The sequence below is a fragment of the Eretmochelys imbricata genome, chromosome 5, assembly GCF_965152235.1.
Source record: "Eretmochelys imbricata isolate rEreImb1 chromosome 5, rEreImb1.hap1, whole genome shotgun sequence".
NCBI lineage: Eukaryota > Metazoa > Chordata > Testudines > Cheloniidae > Eretmochelys > Eretmochelys imbricata.
Genome location: NC_135576.1, coordinates 101,689,253 through 101,714,060, shown reverse-complemented (window position 1 = coordinate 101,714,060; position 24,808 = coordinate 101,689,253). Strand labels below are relative to the sequence as shown.

The 24,808-nt window shown below is 40.0% G+C and overlaps 1 protein-coding gene across 1 annotated transcript in view; it reads left to right on the top strand.

Moving 5' to 3' along the window:
• Positions 1-24,808, top strand: part of LOC144264653 (histone-arginine methyltransferase CARM1-like) — a 131,231-nt gene that overhangs the window by 47,197 nt on the left and 59,226 nt on the right. Inside the window, 3 exon segments of the mRNA XM_077816422.1 lie at positions 2,236-2,361; positions 23,062-23,168; positions 23,375-23,479. Of these exon segments, the coding sequence (XP_077672548.1) occupies positions 2,236-2,361; positions 23,062-23,168; positions 23,375-23,479 (338 nt within the window).

The following is a 24,808-nucleotide window of genomic DNA, read 5'->3' as shown; positions in this document are numbered from 1 at the left end:
TTGCAACACTGAGAAAACAGTAACATAATAGATAGCCGAAGAGTAAAATTCATTCTTGAGTGCATGTGTGCACTGTTCCAAAGAGATTATTGGAACTGGTTCTTTGATAAAGAACATGTCTCATTTCCCAAAGGTGAGATCTATGTAATGGACCGTGGCTGTGTAGATACTGCCGTTTTCAGTGGGGATTGAACCCTGGAGATATTTACCACCAAAAGCACAGGCCTCTACAACTAGAACTAAAGGAGAACCCCTACATAACTGTGGGGGAAGTAGCTGATTGCATGGTCACTTTGGCTTGTTACTTGAGGAGGTTATGTGTAGTAAGCAATTGTATTACTCATGGACCATCCTGATGTGTTCATGGGCACAAGTCCAGGGAGGAAGGTACATGCACACAGAAATGCGTGTGTCTTGAAACCCAAATTTGTAGGTATCTGTTTGGGTGTGTACAAGCTCAAGCTGGGAACACACTCTTGAAAATTTGTAGGTTTTCAATAGTTAAGCCTAGAATAACACATGAAATGTGTATTAGAGTGTCCACTATCTTTATATTGTATTTATTTCCAGCCACAGCAGATCTCTTTGAAGTGCAGAGTTTGAAAAATTTACCTCACACCTCCTAGCCCCAGGACTAAGCCCAATGGCTAGGGGGGAGGAGGTGGAAGGAGGGGGGATAGGTGTGCTGCTGTGTATCTCTCCTTCCCTCTAGTGGAACTTCCTGCTTTTTAACAGAACTAAATACAGTGTATTTGATGGACAGTATGTTACCATTAACTTTCTGTTGAATTACTGTTTTTAAATGTAACTTACTAAATCTTTTGCTTTTTTGTGCTACCTTTCCCATCCTGGCCTCACTCCGGTTTTTCTCTTTCATGTTCTATACCAGATCATAGTATATTTTTCTACATTATTTTGATTGTCTGTACCCTCTTTCCCTTCTCTCTCAATCCACTTTCTTATGTTCTTTTCTTTCCTTACACTATGTGCTCCACCTTCTCCCCTGTGCTTTTTCTCATTTGCCCCCCAAAATCTTTTCTCTCTCCCTGCCCCCAAAACTCACTCATTCAGCTCTACCAACCTGTTTACTTATTTGTAGATCTTTAAAAAATTACTAGACACTTAACTGACAGAGGATTACACTAAAATGAGAGGCTCAACTGTCTGGAAACAAAGCTCAGTGGTGGTATCTCCTCCCGACTCTCAAATATCAGGGAAAAGGGAAAGTGCTGGGATTCCTATCAGGGTATTATCTCTGAAACACTGGAGCTTAGATACTATGGTGATGAGTGGCAGTTTAAAACCCTGTTTGAGGGCTTCATCTTTGGTAGCCCCTGCTTTGTAGATGCCAGATAAATTTGAAGCTTTCCAGCCATTTTCAGGTTGCTGGAAGTAAGGATGAATATTTTTACAGGGCGTGCAAACTGCGTCACATGCTCACCTCCTGACAGCTGCAAGGATGGTTGTGCGAGAATCTGATCATTTACCATTTCCCATCCCTCTGATTTTTGATCTTCCTCTTTAGAGAGTAGTACCTGTGCTTACTTCAGCTGAAGAGTACTTAAAAGTGTATTCTTGTTAAGCCAAATAATTGGATCATTATCACTAAAGTTGTAGAAAGTAGGGTCTATGGGTGGATTTAATTTCGCACGCAGCGTGGCATAGTATAACTGCATTTCGTGACACCCAAATGCCAAAGATGCAAAAGAAGGAAAAATTGCTGTGGTCCCTTCATTCTGTTTTGTTGCTACAGCTTGATTCCTTTTTTTTTCTTTCTTTGCAACTCCACTGGTTAGAGCAGCAGGTTCTGAACCAAAGGTGTGACACAGCAGTGCTTTGTTAGAGATGTTTACAGGACTGCCTGCACCAGCTGAACAACCAGTAAAATTCCACTGTTGCTAAGATCCTGTGGGAACACAGGGCTGGGGAGAGGAGGAGGGACTCTCACCTTTCTTCCTTTTGCTGCATCTACTTCTGCCCCCTACCCCCCAAACACAGCACAGCTCACAAAGGCCTGTGGCATATGGATGGTAGGGGGGGTGAATTTTCAGCCATTTTGTGGATCACAAAGGGGGTGAAGTTTGAGAACCACTGTACTAGAGAACAAATTTCTCCCTTAAATTGCCCATCTTTAGTGCATGCTTAGGACAGTTTTAAATTGTAGATATCTATACTTCTGTTTGTATTTTGTGTTTAACTTTTTTAAATTTTCTAAAGTATTTTTTTCCCCTTCAGCTGATGGAGTCTGTGTGTTTAAATGCTTGGTTAACAGAGACACTGAATACTGTCGTGTGGGCAAAGAGTCTGTCCTAATTACACTGGGGTACAACAGTGCCTTACTCCAATTCAAGTCACATTCTGGTAAGTGCTTGCCGCATCACAGACATCTTGCATTTCTGAGAATCGTCTTTCTCTCCCTTTGCTGCTCTATGAATATGTTTACTAAAACTCCTCCTATCTTTTCCCTCTGTTCTACATTATCTATTACATACTGCAATATGTTCATGATCCATGTGACTTGACATATCACTCTCCGGTTCTAACCAGCGATTGACATACAAGGCATCCATTTTCAAAAACGCTACCAGAAACCCATTCTTATTCTTGAGGACAGATAACAGTTGAATATGGTACTCTTAGCATTTCATCCTTGATAAATGTAAGACTCTGTGTGTAAGAGCCAGCAATTTTTTAATTGTCCTGAAAGCTGTCCTTACCTTAAGGCTAAGCTCTTCATCTGTACAATTATGTCATTAAATAGTTTTGTAATTCAAATGCTTTTGAAACCAGCAATTCCTTCCTGTTTTTAGCTTTTCTACCAAAATATAAGCATCTATGCGCATTGGTATACTGTAACGTATACCTGCAGTCTGTATGTATTCTGTGTCTGTACATTAGCTTGACTCTACTGATGCTGAAAAAGAATCCCACTGTCGTTCTTTTAAAAAATCATTTATCAACTGCATTTAAGTGAACTTGTGAAACTTTAATAATTGCAATTCCACTTGACCAGATTTATCCTAAGTCTAACAGCAGCAAAATTTATTTTAATATAATTTTATTATAATAGCTATATGCATAAATAAGAGAAATTTTCTCACATTGACTTTTCAAAGCTTGCTTAGTTCCTGTGCAGGGCAATTCAAAAACCTAGTTTATTTATTCTGAGGAACATGCATTTTAGACCAAATGTAATTATGACATAGCACGAATAGAATTCTCGCTCTCCTATCGCATACCCAACACCATATACAGGAAAAAAAACAACTCGACTCAACACATTCAGCCAGTAATTTGGACTGAAAATCAACCGCAGTAAGATAGATTCCATGACCTTTAATAGCGCCATCACCAGTACGGATAGAGGATTATGTTCTCACCAATGTAGAAACATTCACATACTTGGGCAGCACCATCAGCCAGGACGGTGGAACAAACCAAGGCATCCGGAACAAAATCAGTAAAGCCAGGAACACTTTCAGGAGCTTAAATACAGTCTGGAAATCCTCAAAATACAACACCAAACCAAACTCAAGATTTATCAGAGCTGCGTACTTTCAACACTACTTTATAGTGCAAAATGCTGGGGAATGAGAAAGTGTGACATGTCCAAACTGTCATCATTCCATACAACCTGCCTCAGACAAATCTTCTTTATCTTTTGGCCCAGAACAATCTCAAACCAAGATCTTTTGACACTGTGCAGCCAAGAGGATCTGAGCACCATCATTACCAGGAAGTGTTGGAGTTGGATTGGCCATGTGCTTTGGATGGAAACTGATTCCATCACCAGAGTAGCAAAAAGGTGGACACCTGAAGGCAAGCGAAAATGAGGCTGCCCGAAAATAACATGGCAAAGAGCTGTGGAAGCCGAGCTGAAAAACCTGGGGCACAGCTGGGGACTCACTGAAATAGTTGCCAGAAACAGACAGGAGTGGAGGAGCGTCATAGCTGCCCTAAACGCCAGAAGCGTAGTGGGAAGATGATGATGATGATGATGATGAATAGAAGTCTCCTTTTTCTAGATCACCTGGTCTTTTGTCAGGTACCACAACCATTGTCACCACCACCACCTCCTGGCAGGTTTTAAAAGCGGTGTATTATTAGATCATCTCACTTGCATCTATAAGGGGAAATCATTCTTACATCCTCCTACATTGCTAAAGCAACACCGTTACAACGTAAAATTATAGCTCGGTATTGTTTTCCACAAAATGGTGTCACAATTGAGAAGAAATAATACTTTTTAAAAAATGAAAATGCCAGAACAGTGTTTATAGAACAATTCAGTAATAAATGGGGACTTGACAAATAATCAGAACCACTGTATGGATAAATTATTAGATAAATCTTCAGTGTCAGGATTTGAATAATTTATTTAAAAATCCTGACTGTTCTTGACCTTTCCCAGTGTTTGACATTATACAGTACACCAATGTAAAACCACACTTTGACCTTTCATAGTTATCGGTTTGCTAAAGTTCCGAGCTGTTTAACAGATCTTTCCATAAATAATCTGTGATGTACATCTTGAGGATTTAGCCTGACTAGTTTTTTTCTTTTTTTAATGTTTTCTGTATTCCCTGAAGTGTCTCATTTAGTCATTATGGTTCCAATTCTGGTGGGCATTTTAGGTTTAGGAGATCAGGGCACAAGGAGTCTGTTTTTTCTTCTACTTCCCTCTGCTGCAGACAACAGGAAAAGACCTCTCCAAACAAGCACTCAGAAATGTCAAGAATGTCTTCTGCCCAGCTCACGGTGTTCCAAAGGGGAATGGCCTGGACGTTATGAGGCAATTGCAGTTTTACCAGGAAAGAGAGATTTCATGAGGCTTGGTCCTACTCCTTAGAGAGATCTGATATAGTTTAAAGATCTGATCAGCTCCATATTATGGAACTGTTAGCTAAAACTTTTATAAGAAATTGAGAATACAGTATTACGTGTAGCTAATTGGAAACAAGCCATTTTCCAGTGTTCTCTTTATTATATTTGAAAATGGGGAAAAAATAAATTGAAATGTCCATGTAAATCTATGACAGGTTTCAGAGTAACAGCCGTGTTAGTCTGTATTCGCAAAAAGAAAAGGAGTACTTGTAGCACCTTAGAGACTAACCAATTTATTTGAGCATGAGCTTTCGTGATGAAGTGATGTGAGCTGTAGCTCACGAAAGCTCATGCTCAAATAAATTGGTTAGTCTCTAAGGTGCCACAAGTACTCCTTTTCTTTTTATGTAAATCTATGCAAGTTACTTTTACCCAGAGACATTAAAAAAAAAAAAGTCTGAGTTTAAACAAACACCCTGTTGATATCAAATATAATGTACCAGCTGCTACATAAACTTGAAGTTGAGGATAAAAATAAAATAAAAATGGCATTTATTTTTGCATGATTCCTGAGAAGTTAAATAATATTTTAAATGTATAAAGATAGCATAGTGCATAATACTGAACAGTGCCCCAATTGTGAGAAAGCTAACAACATTTTAAGAATGAAAGATTATAGGGCAGCAGCCATTTTTTGTCTGATGTCCTAGGCATAGGCCTTATTGGTGCATATAAATATTTTTTTTTAAATGAGAGAAAATAATGCTACCATCTGCAAACTTGAAGTGAAGACTTCGTCCTTTTAAATTTCAAGAGATTTTATAGTTATGGAAATGTTTTATTAGCTGAGAGTTCTCAAAGTCCTATTTCTTTTCTAGATGAGGAAAAATTCATGCGCCACTTGTGCCCATGCAGAGAACTGTTGTTCTGTGCCTTCCTGCTTCCAGCATTTAGACAGCAGTAAATCACAGATTGTATCCTCCATTTCCTGCTGAACATATGTGCAACATCTGAATAGGCTCAAGCAGGCCATAAAAATGAAAGTTAATGTATCTAGTACCTACAGGCTTTTCTTTCAAAAACAAAGATCATTTATTTGGAACAGATTAACCAACCAGTCTGTAGCCCATCTGTAGTAGGTTTGGTGTGTAGGTCTGCTCCATAGTACAGATGTCTTAATTTAGCACAGAATTGCATGATGATGATAGGATAAATTGCTCTTTCAGGGTGGCCGTAGGAATGCAGATTCCTCCTTTACAATCCTCCTAGTCCTGGCATATTGCTATTTGAGGAGTGACTCCAGAAATCAAACAGACGTGCAAACAGTAGTTGTGTTTACATAGCCTAATCAACTCAGTTCTCAAATCCTTAACAAAACAACACACACACAAACATCACACAGCAACAATACTCTATGCTACATGCAAGTGAGTACAGTAAAAGGGGGAAAAGGAAATAGGTTGATGTCGTTGATCTCCAGGCACAGAATTTTTATATATACATTCTTTTGGAAATCTAATATTTACTGTATTTGCTATATGAATAAATTGTGTCCGTTGATGCGATATGGACCTAAGCAGATATAACATATTTGATAGTGACTTTTAAAAATTATGCCTGTACTTGAATATAACAGCACATAGGCATGTCAGAAATGCAAATACTCATATTACGTTCCATGCGGAACATTTGTGCATATTTGTTCCATTGTGGTGCCTAGACCTGGTTGTGAAATTTGCATATAGAGACCATTTGCTCACTGGAAAGGCTCTCCTATGGCTAGATTGTCCAGTGATTAATTTGTTCACGTATTTTTGCACACCTCTATATTGAGTAATTTTTGGTTGTACTAGGTCTTTTTGCTGCGATTCTGAAAATAATCTGATTTTTGTTCACACCCTTTTTGCTTTTTCAACTTCAGCTGCACTCTTAGACTCTGTTTCAACAAAATACATAAGCAAGTACTTAATTTTGTTTTGCTGATTCAGAATCTTAATATGCATCATGTGAAGTTCTACTCCAATATAACTATGTAATCACTTGCTAGTTTTTTTTTTTTTTTTTTAAAGTTCTGACTTTTTTCCATGGGACTCTAAAAAGAGGAGATGGTTTGCTTCATCTAGACCTGCTTTATTACAGTCAGTTTAGAACATGGTTAAATTCACAGAATTTACTGAAAAAATCTTAAACGTTACTAATGCATAAGAATAAAGTGTGAATGTATCAGAAATATATTTATGCACAACTGCACCCCTAGTTTTGCAGATATAAATAGAGGTGCCGGAGTGCTCTGTCTGCTTTGCACCTCTCTGCGTGTTCACAGTGCCCTAAAGTTTTAACCCAGTGGAGGATCTCTCCTGTGTGCGTGGAACAAGCATTTGTTAGACATCAAAATATAGTTGTTCATTAAAATAGTTACCACTATGACCTGTCTTGCTTCCAGGGAGGTGCATGCTTTCTCATTGTTTTCCAGGCTGTGTTTAGAGCGCAGGATCCAAGATACATAAAGTGATATTGAGGCCTGCTGTTCTGTTCTCTCTCTGGATGGCTCAGTAAATGATTTTTATGCCTTCTGTTATTTTTCATGTCTGTTGTTCTTGCTGTTGGCATTTTGAGTCTGCCATCCCCCTTGAGTGATAGCTTTCATTGTCATGACCTTCATGGAATCTCTACTCTTTGATCCAATGGGGGAACCTGCCAACCAAAAACTTACATGCTATTTTGAATATCTCACTGACTCTTTGCAAGGCAATAATATCTAAAGGGTATCCCAAGGGCTAATCTGATTCTGCTGCTGCCATGTTATCTCAATATGATATGCTGCTTGTTTTTCAGAACCTCTCATTCCTCTAACCTCTTGCACAGATAAACTAAGCGAATGTATCCATTGTTGGTGTTTAAGGTCAGCAATTGGCAAAATGATTATAAAGAGGGGAATTAAGGGAGCAGAAAGAAGATCAGTCACATCTTCCCAGCTTTTGTGTATCATGTGACATCCCACCATTGCTCTAGGACAGCGGTTCTTCAAACTGTGGGTCGGGATCCCATTTTAATGGGGTCCCCAGGGCTGGCTTAGACTTGCCAGGCAGCAGGGCTCAGGTTATAGGCCCACTGGCTGAGGCTGAAGCCCTTGGACTTCAGCTTTGACCCCTTCCCCGCCCAGGTGGGAGTCAGGTGGGCTGAGGCTTTTGTCCCCCCTCCTGGGGTCGTGTAGTAATTTTTGTTGTCAAAAGGGGGTCATGGTGCAATGAAGTTTGAGAACCTCTGCTCTAGGAGTTAATCCATGTTGTTTCCTTTCTCCCTGCATGGTCATATTTATTTTTTGAAGTTTAATGTGGTTTATCAAATGTGACAACTGTGTAATCCAGTGCTTTTTTCGTTGATGATGTAGCCGAGTGAGTTAGAACATTTTTTTTGCTTTTTGTTTCCTTCATGTCTTTTTTTAGTTCTGATCTGGATAATTTTAAATTTCCAGATTTTCTGTTTTACATTCAAGGTTATTAATATTCCGCCAAACTGTCTGAGTAATGACATGAAGACAGTTACTTGGAAACTGATTTTTTTTTTTCAGCTCAGCCATAGCTCTCTTCACCACTCTTTGATCCACCTGCATGTAAACCTCTGCATAATGGCGCTGTTTTTGTCTCAGAAGAGGGGATTATCTGACTGAAAAAGTCATGTTATGGTTTGTTTGTCTTCTTCTTTAATGTTGTCTGGTAGCTCTGTTCTCAGTCTCAGCAATGACATCCCTTGGAATTTCCAAAGAGTGTTTCAATAAAAATTTTTTCTCAATTTTTCATTGAAATTTTAAAATTCGTGCCTTAGGGAAATGTCTAAGCACCTGGAGTGTTTCACTCCCACTTAATTTTCAATTGTCGTGTTCCAGTGAGAGTACAGGGTTTGTTGGGTTAATTTCTTGTTTAAAAATATATTCTAGTTCAATCAGTTAAGCAGGACATATATTAGACAATGTTGGCATTATTTTGAAATTGATGTTGGTTAACTATTCTACAAACTGCTGTATCCACCAAGTCATTCAAGTGCCAGTGTGTCCTGAACAAGAGTGGGCCTCGGTTTTGTTGGACTCTATGTGCAGTAAGGTGTGCAGGGACCCGTCTCCATCTGTATGTAGTTGGGCATGTAATATTATGCTTGGTTAATTGGGGCTGTGTATGTAGAATTGCTGGATGAATGAAATAATGTAGCCCTCTGGTCCACAGTAACTCTAAGGTAGAGCTGGTTGGGAATTTTCCATCAAAATGATTTTTTGATGGAAAATGCAGTTCCTACATAATTAAAACTTTTCATGGGAAAATGTGGTTTTGGTTTGTGTTCTCTTAACCTGCTCCTCCCCCTGAAAATATTTTGGTTTGAGTTGATTTTACCCAAACTGTAATATTTCACTTTGATGGCTTGAAACAAACAGTTTCATTTTGAGTTCAGCATTAAACTGCATCTCCTGATGGGTGCCAGATTGCCTTGTGGCAGTAATAGGACAGTTGCCTGATGTCCCTATTCTCTCCTATGGGCCAGGCTCCCTGGCTGGACTATATCTTGTATGATGTTCCGTGAGGCGTGATCAGAGGCAATATCACATTGTATCATGGGAGATATCGTCTGGCTAGGCAGTCTAGTCCATAGGAGAGAATGTGGGCCCCAGACACCTGAGCTACAACTCCCATGATGCAAAGTGTCACCACAGGTAGATGCAGTTCAATTTGAACTGACTTGAAACAAAACATTTAGTGTCAGTTCAGCAAACTGAAATAAAACACTTTGATTTGGAAATATCCAAATGGTCAGTTTCAATTGAAAATGCTGAAACAAAACCTTTCACCATTTCTAAATGAAAAATTTTCAGAACTCTTCATTCTGGGAAAATTCTGATATGTCAACTTTTCATCCTAATTTGGGATGAAAACAAATATTTAAGTATCCTAATTTCCCATGGGACAGAAATTCCAATTTTTTGCTCAGTTCCAATCTAATGTCATTACTTACCATAGTTTGTATGTTTTACAAAGTACATGGTCTGGTGGTGCCGTGTGCTGGCCCTGTATTGTTTTCTGTGGTTAATCTATAGTACTTAGCATAGAAAACACAGTAGGCTTAAACTTTGTTTTGTTTAAATTTTTGGCTGGAATTTGATCAGAGCTGTTTAAGGTACAGAGCTTTATTCCCTCCAGGTGAACAGAGGATAGTTTCAGGGTTCATGTTGCTTTTAAAAGGTGAGGGTGACAGTATGTATTTGTTTATGTAGTTTATCAGTAACTTAAGACATGGCGAAACATATTCTTTTTGAAATGATTAAAAATCAGGTTGGGGGAAACACTCCGTGGATGATTGTCAACACACCATGGTTTGTATGTTGAAGCTGTGGAATAAGTTTGGTAAAATACCATGCCAATAACCCATTTCCTTTTGAAAATTAGTAAAACCATAATCTCTGCAAATCTGGAGTGCACTCCAGCAAACTAAAATCTGCACACTGATTAATGTGTCTGTTGATTTCTGCCTGTGCTATGCACACTGGGACTGTGAGTTTTCACTCACTCTAGATTAAGTGAAGAGAAACATGTCCCTGATCTCTCATGATGGACCTAGTGTCTCACCCCCAAATATTCATCAACCTTGTTAGAGGATGCACCTAGATGTAGACACACAGCATTGTGTACATTTTCTCTAAATATGACACAGAGCTAAATAATTAGCCCATAACACATTTTCCATGTTGAGCTAATAATTGTTTACTATGGTGCATGTGGTCTACAACCCTGCTTCAGTTATGACAATTAACTGTTACCAAACATGTTTTTTCTCTGTAATTAACATCGATTCATAGAGCTTAAAGCTAGAAGGGACTATTAGATCATTTGGTCTGACCACCTGTATATAACAAGCCATTAAATTTCACCCAGTTACCATTGTATTGACCCCACTAACTTGTATTTTGGCTAAAGCATATCTTCCAGAAAGGTATCTAGTCTTGATGTGCAGATCTGAAAAGGTGGAGAATCCACCACTTCCTTTTAGTTCTGAGATTGTAGTTTAAATCAGAGGTTCTGGACAGTTACAGTAATTTAAATAATCTTTGTGCAAAGTCGGTGTGGAACTTCAACAGCCACGTCTCATGGCACTGCTCTTTCCAACTTCCAGGATTATTTCTAAATGCTCCACTATATCTCATACTTTACAATGCAAATAATAATTAAAACAGTCCTGATTTAAGTTTATGTATAATCCATTATAATGAGGTTGATAAAATGGGTGATAACTTCCTGTAGTTCAAGTTGTTTTTATAGTATTGTAGTAGCTTGAAATTGAAGGTGCTATTTTAATACCCTGCTGAGAAGACCGTTTGATGATAATTGGCTCCTTTTATTGTTATTGGTTTACTTTGGATATGAACCACTTTGGGGCCATCAGTCCTGTTGCAAATCAAAAAAACCACAGTTGATGTAAAGGCCCCTCTATGTATGCAAATTGGGCCATTGAGGACACAGTCTGTGAGCATCAAGTTCCCCTGTATTGATGTGGGAAGTGATTCACTCACTAGTGTGCATGGAACAAAACCATTCCCAACATTCTTGCAGTAAGTTTGGATTCAGTAGAAGAGCATAAAAGGACAGAAGAGAAATCACACGCTACAAGGGAAGGGAAACAAACACTACAAATAACTGAATTAGTTTGCAAATTATAATGTAATGTTCAGTCATCATATTCACAAATTATTTAATGTTAGTTGAATTGTTAATAAATGAAGTGTTAAAATGAACATCTTAATTCCATTTGTCTCATCTACCATGTTTATGGCTATGTAAAGGCTCACATTCTGCAGAATTTTGTTTTATTTTAAGAGAAAAATTTCTTTGCTATCAAACTTGTGGCAATCCACAAGGACTCCTGAGAGCCTTTTCCTTCAGGTGTGTGCTGCCCCTGTTGCAGTTGTTACTACTGCTGTTTCTGTGTCTGCTAGGTCATTGCTAACTTCAAATCCCAATATATCATCTTGAGTATGTAAAAGGGAAGGTTGGTTTGTTTATTTTGCTTCTGCATCAGATACTTGGAAGATTGTGTATCCTTGATGAGCATATACAGTTGATTTCAGTGCTAATGCCATCATTAATGGTACTGTCCTTATCAAATGGAGAATTAAACCTCCATTTCCTTGGTTGGAGTTGTGAGATCCTGGTGTTGTGCATGTAAGAGCGTGTTTCACTGATTAACAGTAGAAGAGCTGATGAACCGAGCAGGGTTTCATATGTTCTGTGTAATCCAATCATCACCTAGAGCAGGGGTTCTCAAACTGGGGGCCAGGACCCCTTAGGGGGTCACAAGGTTATTACATGGGGGGTCACGAGCTGTCAGTCTCCACCCCAAGCCCTGCTTTGCCTCCAGCATTTATAATGGTGTTAAATATATATAAAAAGTGTTTTTAATTTATAAGGGGGGTCACGCTCAGAGGCTTCCTATGTGAAAGGGGTCACCAGTACAAAAGTTTGAGAACTACTGATCTAGAGAGTCTTGTGTTCCTCTATTTCAGACATGGGACCAAATTCACTGCTCTGTAAACTTACAAATCACAGCCCAAATTTACTGTTAGTATAACCACAACACTCTAATTGCAGACTCCAGCCGATGTTCCATTTAAATGTGTCTGAATTATTCTCCACTGCTGTTAAGCCCTATCGCCTGAAACCAAAAGGGCTAGAGGCTAATTGTAGTATGCATTTATTTAATGACTTATCACTTGTGGTTTTATTTTTGTACTCTGTTTTTTTTTTTTTCAATCATGAGTCTCTTTTTGCCATATTCTGTTTTGTTTTTCTCTCCCACGCCCTTCCAGTTTTATTATTGGAGGCCTCCACTGTGATAATGCTGAGAGACTCCATCTGCTCTGAGCAGATGGGAGAGGTGCACTAATATTATGTTTCATATTTGAGTATGTTTCATCTACAGTGAGGTTAGGCATCTCTCAGAAATCAGTATAGCTGTCTTGCTAATACATTGTCATGTAGCATTTGGTTGGCATTTTACAGTGGTATGGTACAGGTTGGTCAGAATGAGTTGTGACAGAGTATCGGGGTGTCTTCTCCCCTCTTGAAAGAAGTCTGAGCCACCCATATCATAGGCTGGCCCCCTCACAAAAAAAATTATTGGTTTGGATCCTGGGAATTTAAGTCCTGACTAGAACTTGCCTTTACTCAGTGACTGCACAGTTAAGTTTTCATGCCCACAAAGGATCTCTTCATTGCTTCATTGCGGTCACTAAGCACTAAAGTAGTGTATAAACACAGTCTAGATATAGCATGTCTCTGAAAGGTTACCAAACTGGTTGTATAGATTTTCTTGGATTAGTGGGAATTTTTTGGTAATGTTACCGCGGGAGGGGGTGCAGGTTCCGGGCGGCGTTTACCTCAAGCAGCTCCTGGAAACAGCAGTATGTCTCCCCTCAGGTTCCTACATGGAGGCGTGGCCAGGCAACTCCCATAGGCCACAGTTCCCGGCCGATGGGAGCTGCAGAGCCAGGGCTTGGGGCGTGGGCAGCATATGGAGCACCCTGGCTACCCCTACACGTGGGAGTTGGAATGGGGACAGGCAGGGAGCCTGCCTTAGCCCCACTGTGTCACTGACTGGCCTTTTAACGGCCCGGTTAGTGGTGCTGGCCAGAGCCGCCAGGGTCCCTTTTCGACCGGCATTCTGATCAAAAACCGGACACCCTGCAACCCTAATTTCCCCTCTTGGTCCTCCCGGAAGAGACCATACAAAGGTCTTAAAAGGGGCAGAGCATCAACCTTCAAAAGGTCCTGCAAGCAAGTCATCAACCCCAGTCTGTACCCGTTTATCAATGTAATTGATTCAGGATTTTCTTTATCAGTGTAATTGATTCGGGATTTTCACAAGTAACTCATCAGCAGATAGCCTAATTGGACTGGGAGTCAGGAGCCTAGAGCTCGGTTCCCTGCTCAACCTGCTGTGTGTGTGTGGAGCTGCTGCTATTGCTCCGCAGATGTGAGATGTGGCTGTAGTCACCAAAGTCATTCTCCATTTTGGAAGGCAGGGTTCTGTACTGCAGAACAGACGATGGCTGTGAAGCTTACAGCAGACCCTTGTTGCTGCATTATTGTTTAAAAGTTTAAATAAGTGGTAAAATACGTACTCTCTGTGCCTTAATAAGAACAGCACACTGTCTACCTTTTGGAATTCATCTCTGAGCGCCCCAGCTTCCGTATCTGTAAAATGAGGGAAATTATATTTGCCCTCCTTGTAAAGAGCTTTGAGATCTGTAGATGAAAAGCATTATATAAGAGATTTATGATTACTAATTGGACTTGAAGCATCCTATCTTAGATGATACCCAGTTGGCATCCTTTTCCTATTCTCTACATTCATACAAGTAGAGTGGTCAAAAATGGTAACTGTATTTGATGAAAAATGTTTTTAAAATGAAGAAAATTTTTTATTTAATGTGCTTGTGAATTTTTTCACCTTTTTTTATTAGAAAATTTTAAATGTTTTAAAAATGTTTTGATGAGGGGGGAAGCCACTTTTTTCTTATTGTTTTTGCTTATTCCTCCTGGAAAAAGTAGGTGTGGGATTACAGGGGTGGGAGTACACTGTCCTTCCTGGTCCTCCACCCCACACCCTGCTTTTTGCAGTGGGGACAAAAATGAAGTGTGACCAAAATAAAATTAAAAAACATGAACACATGAATGTTTTTTGTTTTGTTTTGAAACCCATTTTTCATCACACAGATATCACATGAAAAATGTTGACGAGCTTTACAAATAAATCCCCCTGTGTTTTAGAAATAAATACATGGCCTAAGTTCTTTTTTATTACACTCTTTAGCCAAATGCAGCATGTTGGAAACTTTGTCCCATAGATACATCAGGAGTATCTCATTCATAACTGATTAGCAAAAGTATCTGATACTGTCTGTTTTATCAACCCTGGAAAGCTTTTGAATGTGGAATAGTTTTAATTAATTGTCAGCTATGCTGAAGAAGACCTACTGCTTCTTCAGCCAATGAATGCTACCACTAGCTTTTATAAAAGGAGCTGGATGAATATAAATAATGGGGTGTTAAAGTTCATAGACCTCAGGAGTAGTACGGTAGGTGCCAACAGCATGGTTAATTCTGTAAAAGAAACAAATGTGCTCTTGCCCTTCCAGTCACTAGACAGGTGCCTTTTACAGTTAATATTCTAATCAAAATTTTACGTGCATCAAATAAAAGAAATCCAGTAAATCCGGGTAGCCATGTGAAGAAGTCTTAGGTCTGATTTCAGCCAGCCACTAAAGCACTTGCTTAAAGTTAAGCATGTGCGGGAGTGCTGTGTTGAAGGGGCATGTCTGAGGCACCAGTTGGCACCCTCTTACAGCTGTGTGGGACTGTTACCGAGTCTGACTCCGATTCTGCCCTTGGATAATCGCCTAGTCCTGTGTCTACTGATTTCTTGTTAAGGACCTGGCCAGACTGCTGGGGTCATAGTCATCTCAGCGAGCTTGCAGGCTGATAGATATGGGTTAGTGAGGCTTGTGCTAACGCTGTATATATAGCTGTATAGACAGTGTTTTGAAGGTGCAGGTCAGGCTCTGAAGCCTGGGGAGGAGGCTCACTGCCACAGGTTATATAGACATACCCCAATAGTCCCCAGCTGAGCAGGCAGGAAATTTTTCCCATTAACCCTTTAGTCACTAAGCCAGCAGGGGGTCTATACCACCCCATGACAGGGACCTTCTGTGCCTCATTTAAAAGGAGCTAATTGGGTACTGCATTTGGAAGGAGAGCATGTAGCTGTGTCTCTGTTTAAGGCCACCATAAAGTTCCACCCTAAGCACCTTCACTTGGCTGATAAAATCACTTAGAAGCACATAATCCATTGCAGTATCACTAATAAGGCCTTGTCTACACACTGAGTTGTGCTAGTTTAACTACAGGTCTGTTTTAAAATCGGTTTAGTTAAACTGGCACTAACCCCTGTTTGCACCCTGGTTTAAACTGATTTAACTTAATTTGTGAGGGAATTGACTTAAGATAAATCAACATGAGACAGGTTTTAAATTGATTTAAAAATATCTAATAGGGGGTTTGAACCAGTTTAGGTTAATTGGTTTTTAAACCAATTTTAGTTAAACCGATGCAGCTTTGCGTGTTAGACAAGGCTCTATTGGTGACTGCTTCACAGTGCCTAAAAATACTTGTCATTTATGGCACATCGCAATTTCCACCTTAAGTGACCTGGTCAGGAAACCAAATGGGTGTGCCTTTTTTGTTGCTTTGTTCTGATGTGTATAAAAAGGCAATAAATAAAACTGCTTGTTTATTTTACTTAAAAATATTAAGAATTACGTAAGAACGGCCATACTGGGTCAGATCAAAGGTCCATCTAGCCCAATATCCTGTCTTCTGACAGTGGCCAATGCCAGGCCAATGAACAGAACAGGTAATCATCAAGTGATCCACCTCCAGTTGCCCATTCCCAGCTTCTGGCAAACAGAGGTGAGGGATTTTCAAGTCTTTCAGAATTTCAAGAATTTCGGTTTTGGAGTTTTTTGAAGGATTTTATTAGAGGTCTTATAATATGAATTGTGAGTTTATCAGCCCTTAGTGGAGAGAGAAGTGATGAAACTTTGGCAGATTTTTCCTTTCAACTGTTTATAGAACATTGTGAGTTAGATAAGTGTGGTTGGGATTTTGGTTTTATTTAGCAAAAAATTATAATCCCCCTCTCAAATTGATTTTACGTGCTTGATATTATGATATCATCCTTCCAGTTCTCAAGTTGTCCATCGTATCTTCAAGAAAGACCAAAGTAGAAAAGACCTGAATTTCTAATATTTAAAAAAAAAAAAAAAACTTTTTGGGACATAGGTGGCGAAAAATTTTCAGGCCATTCTTATATGACATAAAGAAGCAAAAAGAGCCACAAAACCCAGTATCTTTTCCTTTGCAGCTGACCTTTAAATGCTTTTGCAAATCTAATCCTCACAAGAACCTTGTGAAGTAGGTAGGTAAGTATTACTGTGTTTTACCCATGAAGAAACAAGCAGCTAGGTTAAGTAATTTGCCCAAGACAATAGAAGGAGCCTCTGTCAAAGCAGGGTTAGAGGAGTCTGGATTTTGAGACTCAGATTACTAGGCCATGCACCACTTGGTTAAATAATGCTGTACTTGGATTTATAGCCCACAAAACAGTAAAAGTACTTTACGGAGACAGGGCTGCAGAATCGAGCTTACAGGTAGTAGTATGGTACCATCTCTGGCAATCCAGCAGCCTTCTGAGAAGAGAATCGGTTCCACTACTGTCCTAGAAGGATAACGTGTTGTACAGAGTCCTAAAACCTCGGTAAAGTACATGGGGCCCTAGGATTAACAGTAAATATTCTGTTGGTTCTTGAAAATCAAGCAGGAATGTTGAATAGATTTTTAGCTCCAAGTGTTTGGCACTTGGTTGGAAAATGTAGAGTTCTAATCAGGGCAACCCAGAAATATGCAAGTTATGTGTTTAACCATTCTTGGGGTGGATTATTTTTGAACTTTACTTTCAAATAAAGACTTGCAAGTAATTCTGATTCAGCAAAGAGACTACAGAGAACAGTCAGCCTTAAGTTATCTAACCTATTTTTTTGCTGTACAATAGACACTGCTTTTTATTTGTCCAAGTAAAATTATAAATGTTCCTACCGGCTTGCAGTTTTGAAAGCCTGCTTTACATACTGAAGTTGAATAGATATTTAAAATAAGACAATTTGGGATAACATCTTTGTTAAATACAGAAGTATACCTAGTCCATTTTCATAGTGGCTGGGGCAGTGCTTTGGGCATGTCTCCAGATCTGTTGGAGCAGATTAAATTCCTAGTCAGAAAACTAGGTTTCAATCAAAGAACATTAGTCAATATATGAGAGTGAACGTATTCATAAGATCTGTGATGGTTAGCAGCAGCCAGGAGTTGTAAATGTTAAAAGACGTTTGAAGAGATCTTTTCTGTTAAGTAGGGTAATCAACCAGAAGGGAAAAATACTACATCAGTGTGTGGGCTGCAAATGGAACCAAAAGAGTTATTGGAAATACCTGCTTAATACTGAAGACAGAGTGGCTAGCAATGTTCTGCCTCCTTCAGGAACAATCTATGAATGAAATAGCCACCCCATTCATCCTAAAAAGAATCCAAAATATGCAACTTTTCCATTACAGATTGTCACTTCTGATTTATCTTCTATATCCATTTTATTTACAGTTTTTTCAATCATTCGTTCAGTTTTTACACAGTCAATTGTAAACATGTAGAACTGTGGCTGTTTATCATGGGATTTACATAGACAAACACAAGTAACTGAGGTTTCAGACAATATCTGAAAACGATAACCTTGTAATGAATACTTTTTGCCTAAAGAGATCTAAATGATTTCCTTTAGGAGCAGTGTCCTGTATGAGGAAGAGAATAAACATAAACTTAAAAAAATCAAAACTCCAAGCTGCAGTAATAATTTCTATCTGCGAGCTGATCTGGAATTTGAAGTTATTTATCTATCATTTCCTGCATAAGTAAAAGACTCTCTCTTTAGACGTGAAATTTGTAAAGGTTGAAGGGGCTTAACATTTAAATTTCAGTAGATGGAAACAAAATAAGAAGAGAGAGCTTTGTGTGGTATGTTGATTCAGTTAGAAGCTGGATTGAAGGCTGTGGGGATTTCAAACAGGTGAAACAATTAGTTTTTCATGGAAATGTTGTAAACTGATGCTTTAATTTAATTTATTCAGCTAAGATTTTTATTTTTTCATTTTGCTGGAATGAATTAATTGTTTCTTACCCAAAAATGATTATCAAGATTCATATTTATTTTTTAATATAAAAGTAGCTCACATAGTTTCTAGCATAAGCCACTGAGGTACACACAGAAAATAGAGACAGGATTAAAAGCTTACTCTAAGCTTGCTGGGAGTTAAAAGATGTAATGCAGCCACTATTTTTTCTTCCTGAATCTTGAGTACCTTGTGTGATGTTTTGGATAACAGGATGGCAGTACAGTTCCACTATTACGGCAAGTTCTAGTAGAGGAGAGTGGGGAGGGACACAAGGAGCGTTTGTCTCTTTCCCCATTTCTCCCCTTTGCATTCTTCAAGAGGCTCTTATGTTCTTCCAGCATCCACCCAGGGCTTATGTAAAGGAAACTGATGGATTAAGGTCATCCGAGGCCAGTACTGAAAAAAACCAGACTTTTGTCTAAACACTTCATTTAGGACCACTATTCTTTCTTCTTTTAACCCAATGTCTGTTTGTTTTATAATTTGCTGGGATCGTAAGTGGACAATTACTGTTACAATCATCTATCCCGACCCAGAGGAGAAAGTACGACAAGCAGATGAACATAGTTCTCTCTCTTCTTCCCATCACACACATCCTCTGAGATCAAAGATGAGTCATAATTAAGGTTGCTGTTCTCTATCCTGTGTTAACACTTTTGCAAACTGTGTGTGTGTGTGAGAGAGAGAGAGAAAAAAGATTGTCCTTGGGGGGAAAAGGAAGGCAAAGGTATTGCACCAGCTCTCACGTTTCAAATAATTAGGAAGGAATGGAAGAGGCATAAGATATTGGCTGTTTTTGGAAAAGAATTTTTCCCCTAGCATGAGACTCTTTACTGCTTTACTTCATGGGAAGATAACAGCAGAAGAGTGAAATGGGTTAGTTTCTGGCCCACCTCTAGATGCAGGGCAAGCAGCTGGGCCTCACAAGGTTCTGTTCATCCCGTGGAAACTGTATATCTTTTTAATGAGTTTTCTCAAATTTACTTTTTTCTCTGTGCTGTGAGGGATAGAAAGGGGCATGTCAGCGAGGCATCATGTAGTGGCAGTGTTGATTCCAGATTGCTTATAGGTTGCTCCAGGGCTGGATATAGTCAGTCCAGGACCCCAGGCTCATAAGGCAAGGCAGGCTCTCTCCCCACCCCAATCCTTCAGTCCTGCTCACTCACCATGGCCCCATCTTCACACAGGAGCCTGTGGCACTCTACCTCAAGGCAGCACCCTGGAGCCTCCATATTCACCCATGTCATATCATTAATATATATGTCATACAGCCCACTCCCAGGAGAGTGTTTGTTTAATCAGCAGGGGAGTTGTAATCGAGGGGCTTACAAAGCTGTAAGAGGGCTGCGCGTGCATCACAGAGTGGGGGATTGCTCACCTCTGTGACTCAGCAAAGTCCACCAGGACACATCTGGGCTGGTGTTTTCCAGGCACATGGACTGATGATATAAAATAGGAAACAGTGTCATCATGCTTTTACCTTTCTCCTCTCCCATGTAAGTTGGAAGCAACAAGAACGCTGCCCCAGGCTTAAAGGGGAAGCCTGTGTATTAAGAACTGTAACCTGCCTGCAACATCCAGGGGGGTGAGAAAACTGCTTGATCCAAATACTGCCTAGTCTAATAAGGTTTAAGATTTAGACTGTGTGCTTACTTTTTATTTTCTTTGGTAACTATCTCTGGTCTTTTGTGCTTTCCACTTATAATTACTTAAAATCTCTCTTTCTGTAGTTAATATATTGTTTTATATTTTACCAAAAACAGTGTGTAACAGTGTGTAACATTTGGGAAATCTCAGCTCAGTTTACTAAGGCTGGTGTGTGTCCTCTCCACACTGAGGGAGGGGCAGACTGGGTAATGAACTTACACTGGTCAGACTTCTGACCAGGGCAAGACAGTCTGTTCTGGGGGTGCAAGGCTGGGGGCTTGGGAGATTTGCTGGTGCCTTTCTCTGTGAGATTTGTGAGTGGTTTAGGGAACATTCACGCAATCTAGCTGGGTGTGGGGCTCCACATGCGGTTGGGCTAAGTGATAACAGCACCTAAGGGGTTTGCTGCTTGTCACTAGCAAAGCATTGTGAGAGACAGCCCAGGCTGGAGAGATAAGACCCCAGTTCCAAGTAGTACCCCGGGGATCCCATCAAAGAGCCCCACTTGTATTGGCAGGCAGATGGGTCCTCCCTTCCCAAAGAGATGGTGGTAGCAGTATGGGCTTTCTTGTCCCCTGCCTCACAAGAGTGGCAGCAGGGATCCACCGCCCCACAATGGTAGGAGCACGTGCCACCGCCTCCCACCCAATACTTACCTCTGCAGCCGAAGTGTACCTGGTTGGGTTGGGAATGAGCCAGGCCTGCTGCACTCTCCCACTGCTATATGCAGTCCCCTGTTGGGGTGGTGTTGGCAGGGTCCACCAGAGCAGTGGGTTTCGAACTTAATACCCCTTAGTGTGTTATCTAAGCCTTAGGTGTAGACCTATAAAGCCTTTGCTTTAGTTGGCCCTGGGTTGCCCCACAAGTTCAGTGGGTTGTTACATGATTTGGTTCAGACTTGCTTGAGGAACCATGCATGTGTTTGTCTTATTCATCAGTGCTAAGCCCTCTCACTGAAACGGAATATATGGCTGTAAGGAGCATGGAGACTCTATTCAACTCCACCTTTCCAGATTTAGTGATTCTACGTGGACAAGGGCTGAAAGACCTGAGCAGCAGCAACAGAAAAGTAAATCGCTGGCTAAATTTCTAGTGAGTTCTGCATCCTGTTTGCCATACATTTTTACCAGACATTTAAAACATTTACTTTCTGAGTCTGTCTTTGAAGTTCCTACTCAAACAGAACTCCCATTGACTAAGGTTTGCCTGAGCAAGGACAATAGGGTAGAACCCTTTATTTGTATTTGATTCATCAGCTCTACTTTTTTTTCTTTTTGTGTATTTGTGTGTTTCTCCTTAGGAAAGCTCATATCCAACTTGTTGAAGTTTTTATGGGCTGGGTTAGGAAAGCCAGCTGCTGCCTCTCCTAGCTGTCTTTGCCTTGTTTGTGGCAGCTGTCCCCAGCAGAGAGGGACCAGTACAACTTAAGTCCTGGTTTGGGGAGGTCAAAAGTCGAAGAAAAGATGGAGGAGGTGATTGTTTTCCTTGGTTACTGTATTCTGAGATTTATTGTTGTTGGCTAATTAACTGCTGTTATATTTTTATTTTCCAGATCTCTGGGTTTGAAGGGCTGCTACTCAAACAGCTCCTACTTGACTAGAGCACTAAGTGACAACTTCCTTGTGTATGTACTTTGTATTAATCAGAAATTAATTATTTTTATTTGAAGACCTGTGGGTTTTGGAGTTCTCTCCCCCACCCCTCTTTCTCTTTCTTTTGGTCAGTAAGTTGTTAATATAACATGTTTTACTTAAAACTGTTCTGACTGCTCTTGTTTTAACTTTTATTTCAGGAGCCAGCCATGAACAGAGGAGGGAAGACTTTCATGCTTGGTTTTATTACCATTTATGCTACTTTTATGCAGAAACCTCTTTTCAGAGCTTTTCCTTTTCTAAATAAATTCTATATTTAATTAAATTTCCGGTATGTGTTGTCTTTTGTTCCCTGTGTGAAAAGTTTTGCTTCAGTTTTTTCGATCAGATCCAAAAGCTGCTGAGCTTTCAGGCCTGCTTGCGTTTTCCTACCACATGTCCGATATAAAAAATGTTCAGATCCACAGACGCACACCCTGTCCTGCTCCAGGGGTACTAGCTAGAATATTGGTAACATGCATAGTCCTCAGCAGCCTCTAGCTAGTGGTTTCTTAGACCATCCCTCTGCCCTGCAAATTTTTGTGACTTCATCCTGGGATGGATACCTCCTAGCACAAGGTTATTCCTTCCCCAATTATCCCTACTGTTCTCATTATTGGCTGAGGCTACTCTAGGTGGACTCTGAAGATTAACTCCCCTTCGCCCAGCTTTTCTGCAACACAAAGAAACTCCTCCAACAGATTCAGCCACAACTCATGGCCACTTGAACAGGCCTGTCAGGGATTCGCCACAGGGCAACAGTGTTATGACCACCCACGTGCTCCTCAGTAATCAGTTCAGATACTGAGACTCATCTCTCAAGGCTCCCGAAAGTTTAACAAAGATGGAGAATTTCATACCATGTAATATAACCTAATAATTTAACACATGCATTCCATTACTAGCTCTGCCATCATATTCTGCTGTTTTGCATTAACATAACATTTTTCTTAATGTAAATAATCAACTGTAGCTGAGACTGTTGGGTCAGCTAATAAATAGCTAACTTTATAAGAAGCACCATTCCCCTTCACCACTCCAAACAAAATCTATCACTGAGTTCTTGTTGTGAACATGCTATTTTGCTCTCTGTGGATTAGTAGTTTTCATATTTTGCTCCATTTTTCTTTTTTTCTTTTCTAGAATACAGCACATTTTCAAATGCACTGAAGAGGTGCCGGAATCAGAAGAAGGAACACTCCGTCTTCAATCAGCGAACAGAAGAGGCATCTGCTGCTCAGTATTTTCAGGTAACAAAGCCATCTAATGCCAGTTTTGTGGAAACTAAGTTATAGATGTTTCCCCGTTTTTCTGACCTTAGTCACCGGACCAGGTAGAAAGTTAGCTCAGGATTCTGCAGCAAAGGGTCAGGCCCTTGTTACTGTTGAATACAGGTAGTTTGGTAGAAGATGGGCTTTATCTTTTTCTTCTTTTTCCATTCCTCCTTTCCTTTTAGTTCTATGGCTGTCTATCTCAACAACAGAATATGATGCAGGATTTTGTGAGGACGGCCACATATCACAGAGCTATTCTACAGAACCACATAGATTTTAAAGACAAGGTAAGCTCTGTTGGATCCAAACATAATTGTGTCCGGAAGAATAACATTGATTGAACTCTCCTGTCTGATCTTTCCTAGAACTTTGTGCATGAGTGTACTGATATGCAACTCATATGTTTACAAAAATAGGTGTCAAGTATATGGATGCCTAGGCAATATGGTGATGGGTCACATTAAAGGTACCTTAGGATAGATTGAATCTAAACCCTGGATCCAAACATTAGATCAGAATTTCACAGCTGGCCCCTGCAGACTAACCAGAAACCCCAATCTGAACACTCCTAAAATCTTTCTCTAACAGTGCCCAGATGCTTCACAGGAAGGTGCAAAAAAGTTTGCATTAGGCAGGTTTGGAGCAATCTGCCCTCCTTCTCCCCCTACCCCCCCCCCCAAAAAAAACCCCAAATAAAAAAGATTAGGTCTCCTCCTACTTGCTAATAGTTAAGAGATTGGCTTAAATCGTGAAGTATGAGGTTGAATATCCCTTCCAAAAATGTATATCATATCATACCTCTGGATATTCATAGAATTGGAACGAACCTCGAGCGGTCATCTAGTCCAGTCCCCTGCACTCCAGGCAGGACTAAGTATTATCTAGACCATCCCTGACAGGTGTTTGTCTAACCTGCTCTTAAAAATCCCCAATTATGGAGATTCCACAACCTCTGTAGGCAATTTATTCCACTGTTTAACCATCGTATCCATATACATGGTCAATCCCTTTTTGAATCTTGCTAAATTTTGATCCCTAAAGACAACATCTTGTGGCAATGAGTTCCACAGTTTACGGACACATTGTGTGAAAAAAGTGTTTCCTTTGATCAGTTTTGAATTTGCCATCTTTTAGTTTATTGAATGTCCCTGCTGCAAATTGGGTAGAAGTCTTCATTGAGCAATCTGCGGGGATGCCCAGTCCCCTTTCTTGAATTGATATCGTTAATTTAGAACCCCGTAAGGTGTATCTGAATAGATAAAATGTTTTCACACCAAAGTCGCATTACTCTGTTTCAGTGTTGAACTTAATTTGCCACATTGCGCAGTCACACCTGGCTTTGGTTAGGTCCATCTGCGGTTCCTCTCTGTCTCTCTGTTCTTGACTAATCTAAATAACTGTGTAATCTGCAGAATTTGCTGTCTCACTATTCATCCCTCTTCCAGATCATTAATCAATATGTTAAGCAGCATAGGATCCAGTATGGAACACTGCTATAACCAAAAATGCAATCTGAAAGCAACAGTTTACCAATCTGCTAAAAGTTTTCCAGGTCTGTAAATGGCTAAGACTGTGCGCTGCACCTGTAACGTCTTCCCCCAACTCCTGCTTTCTGT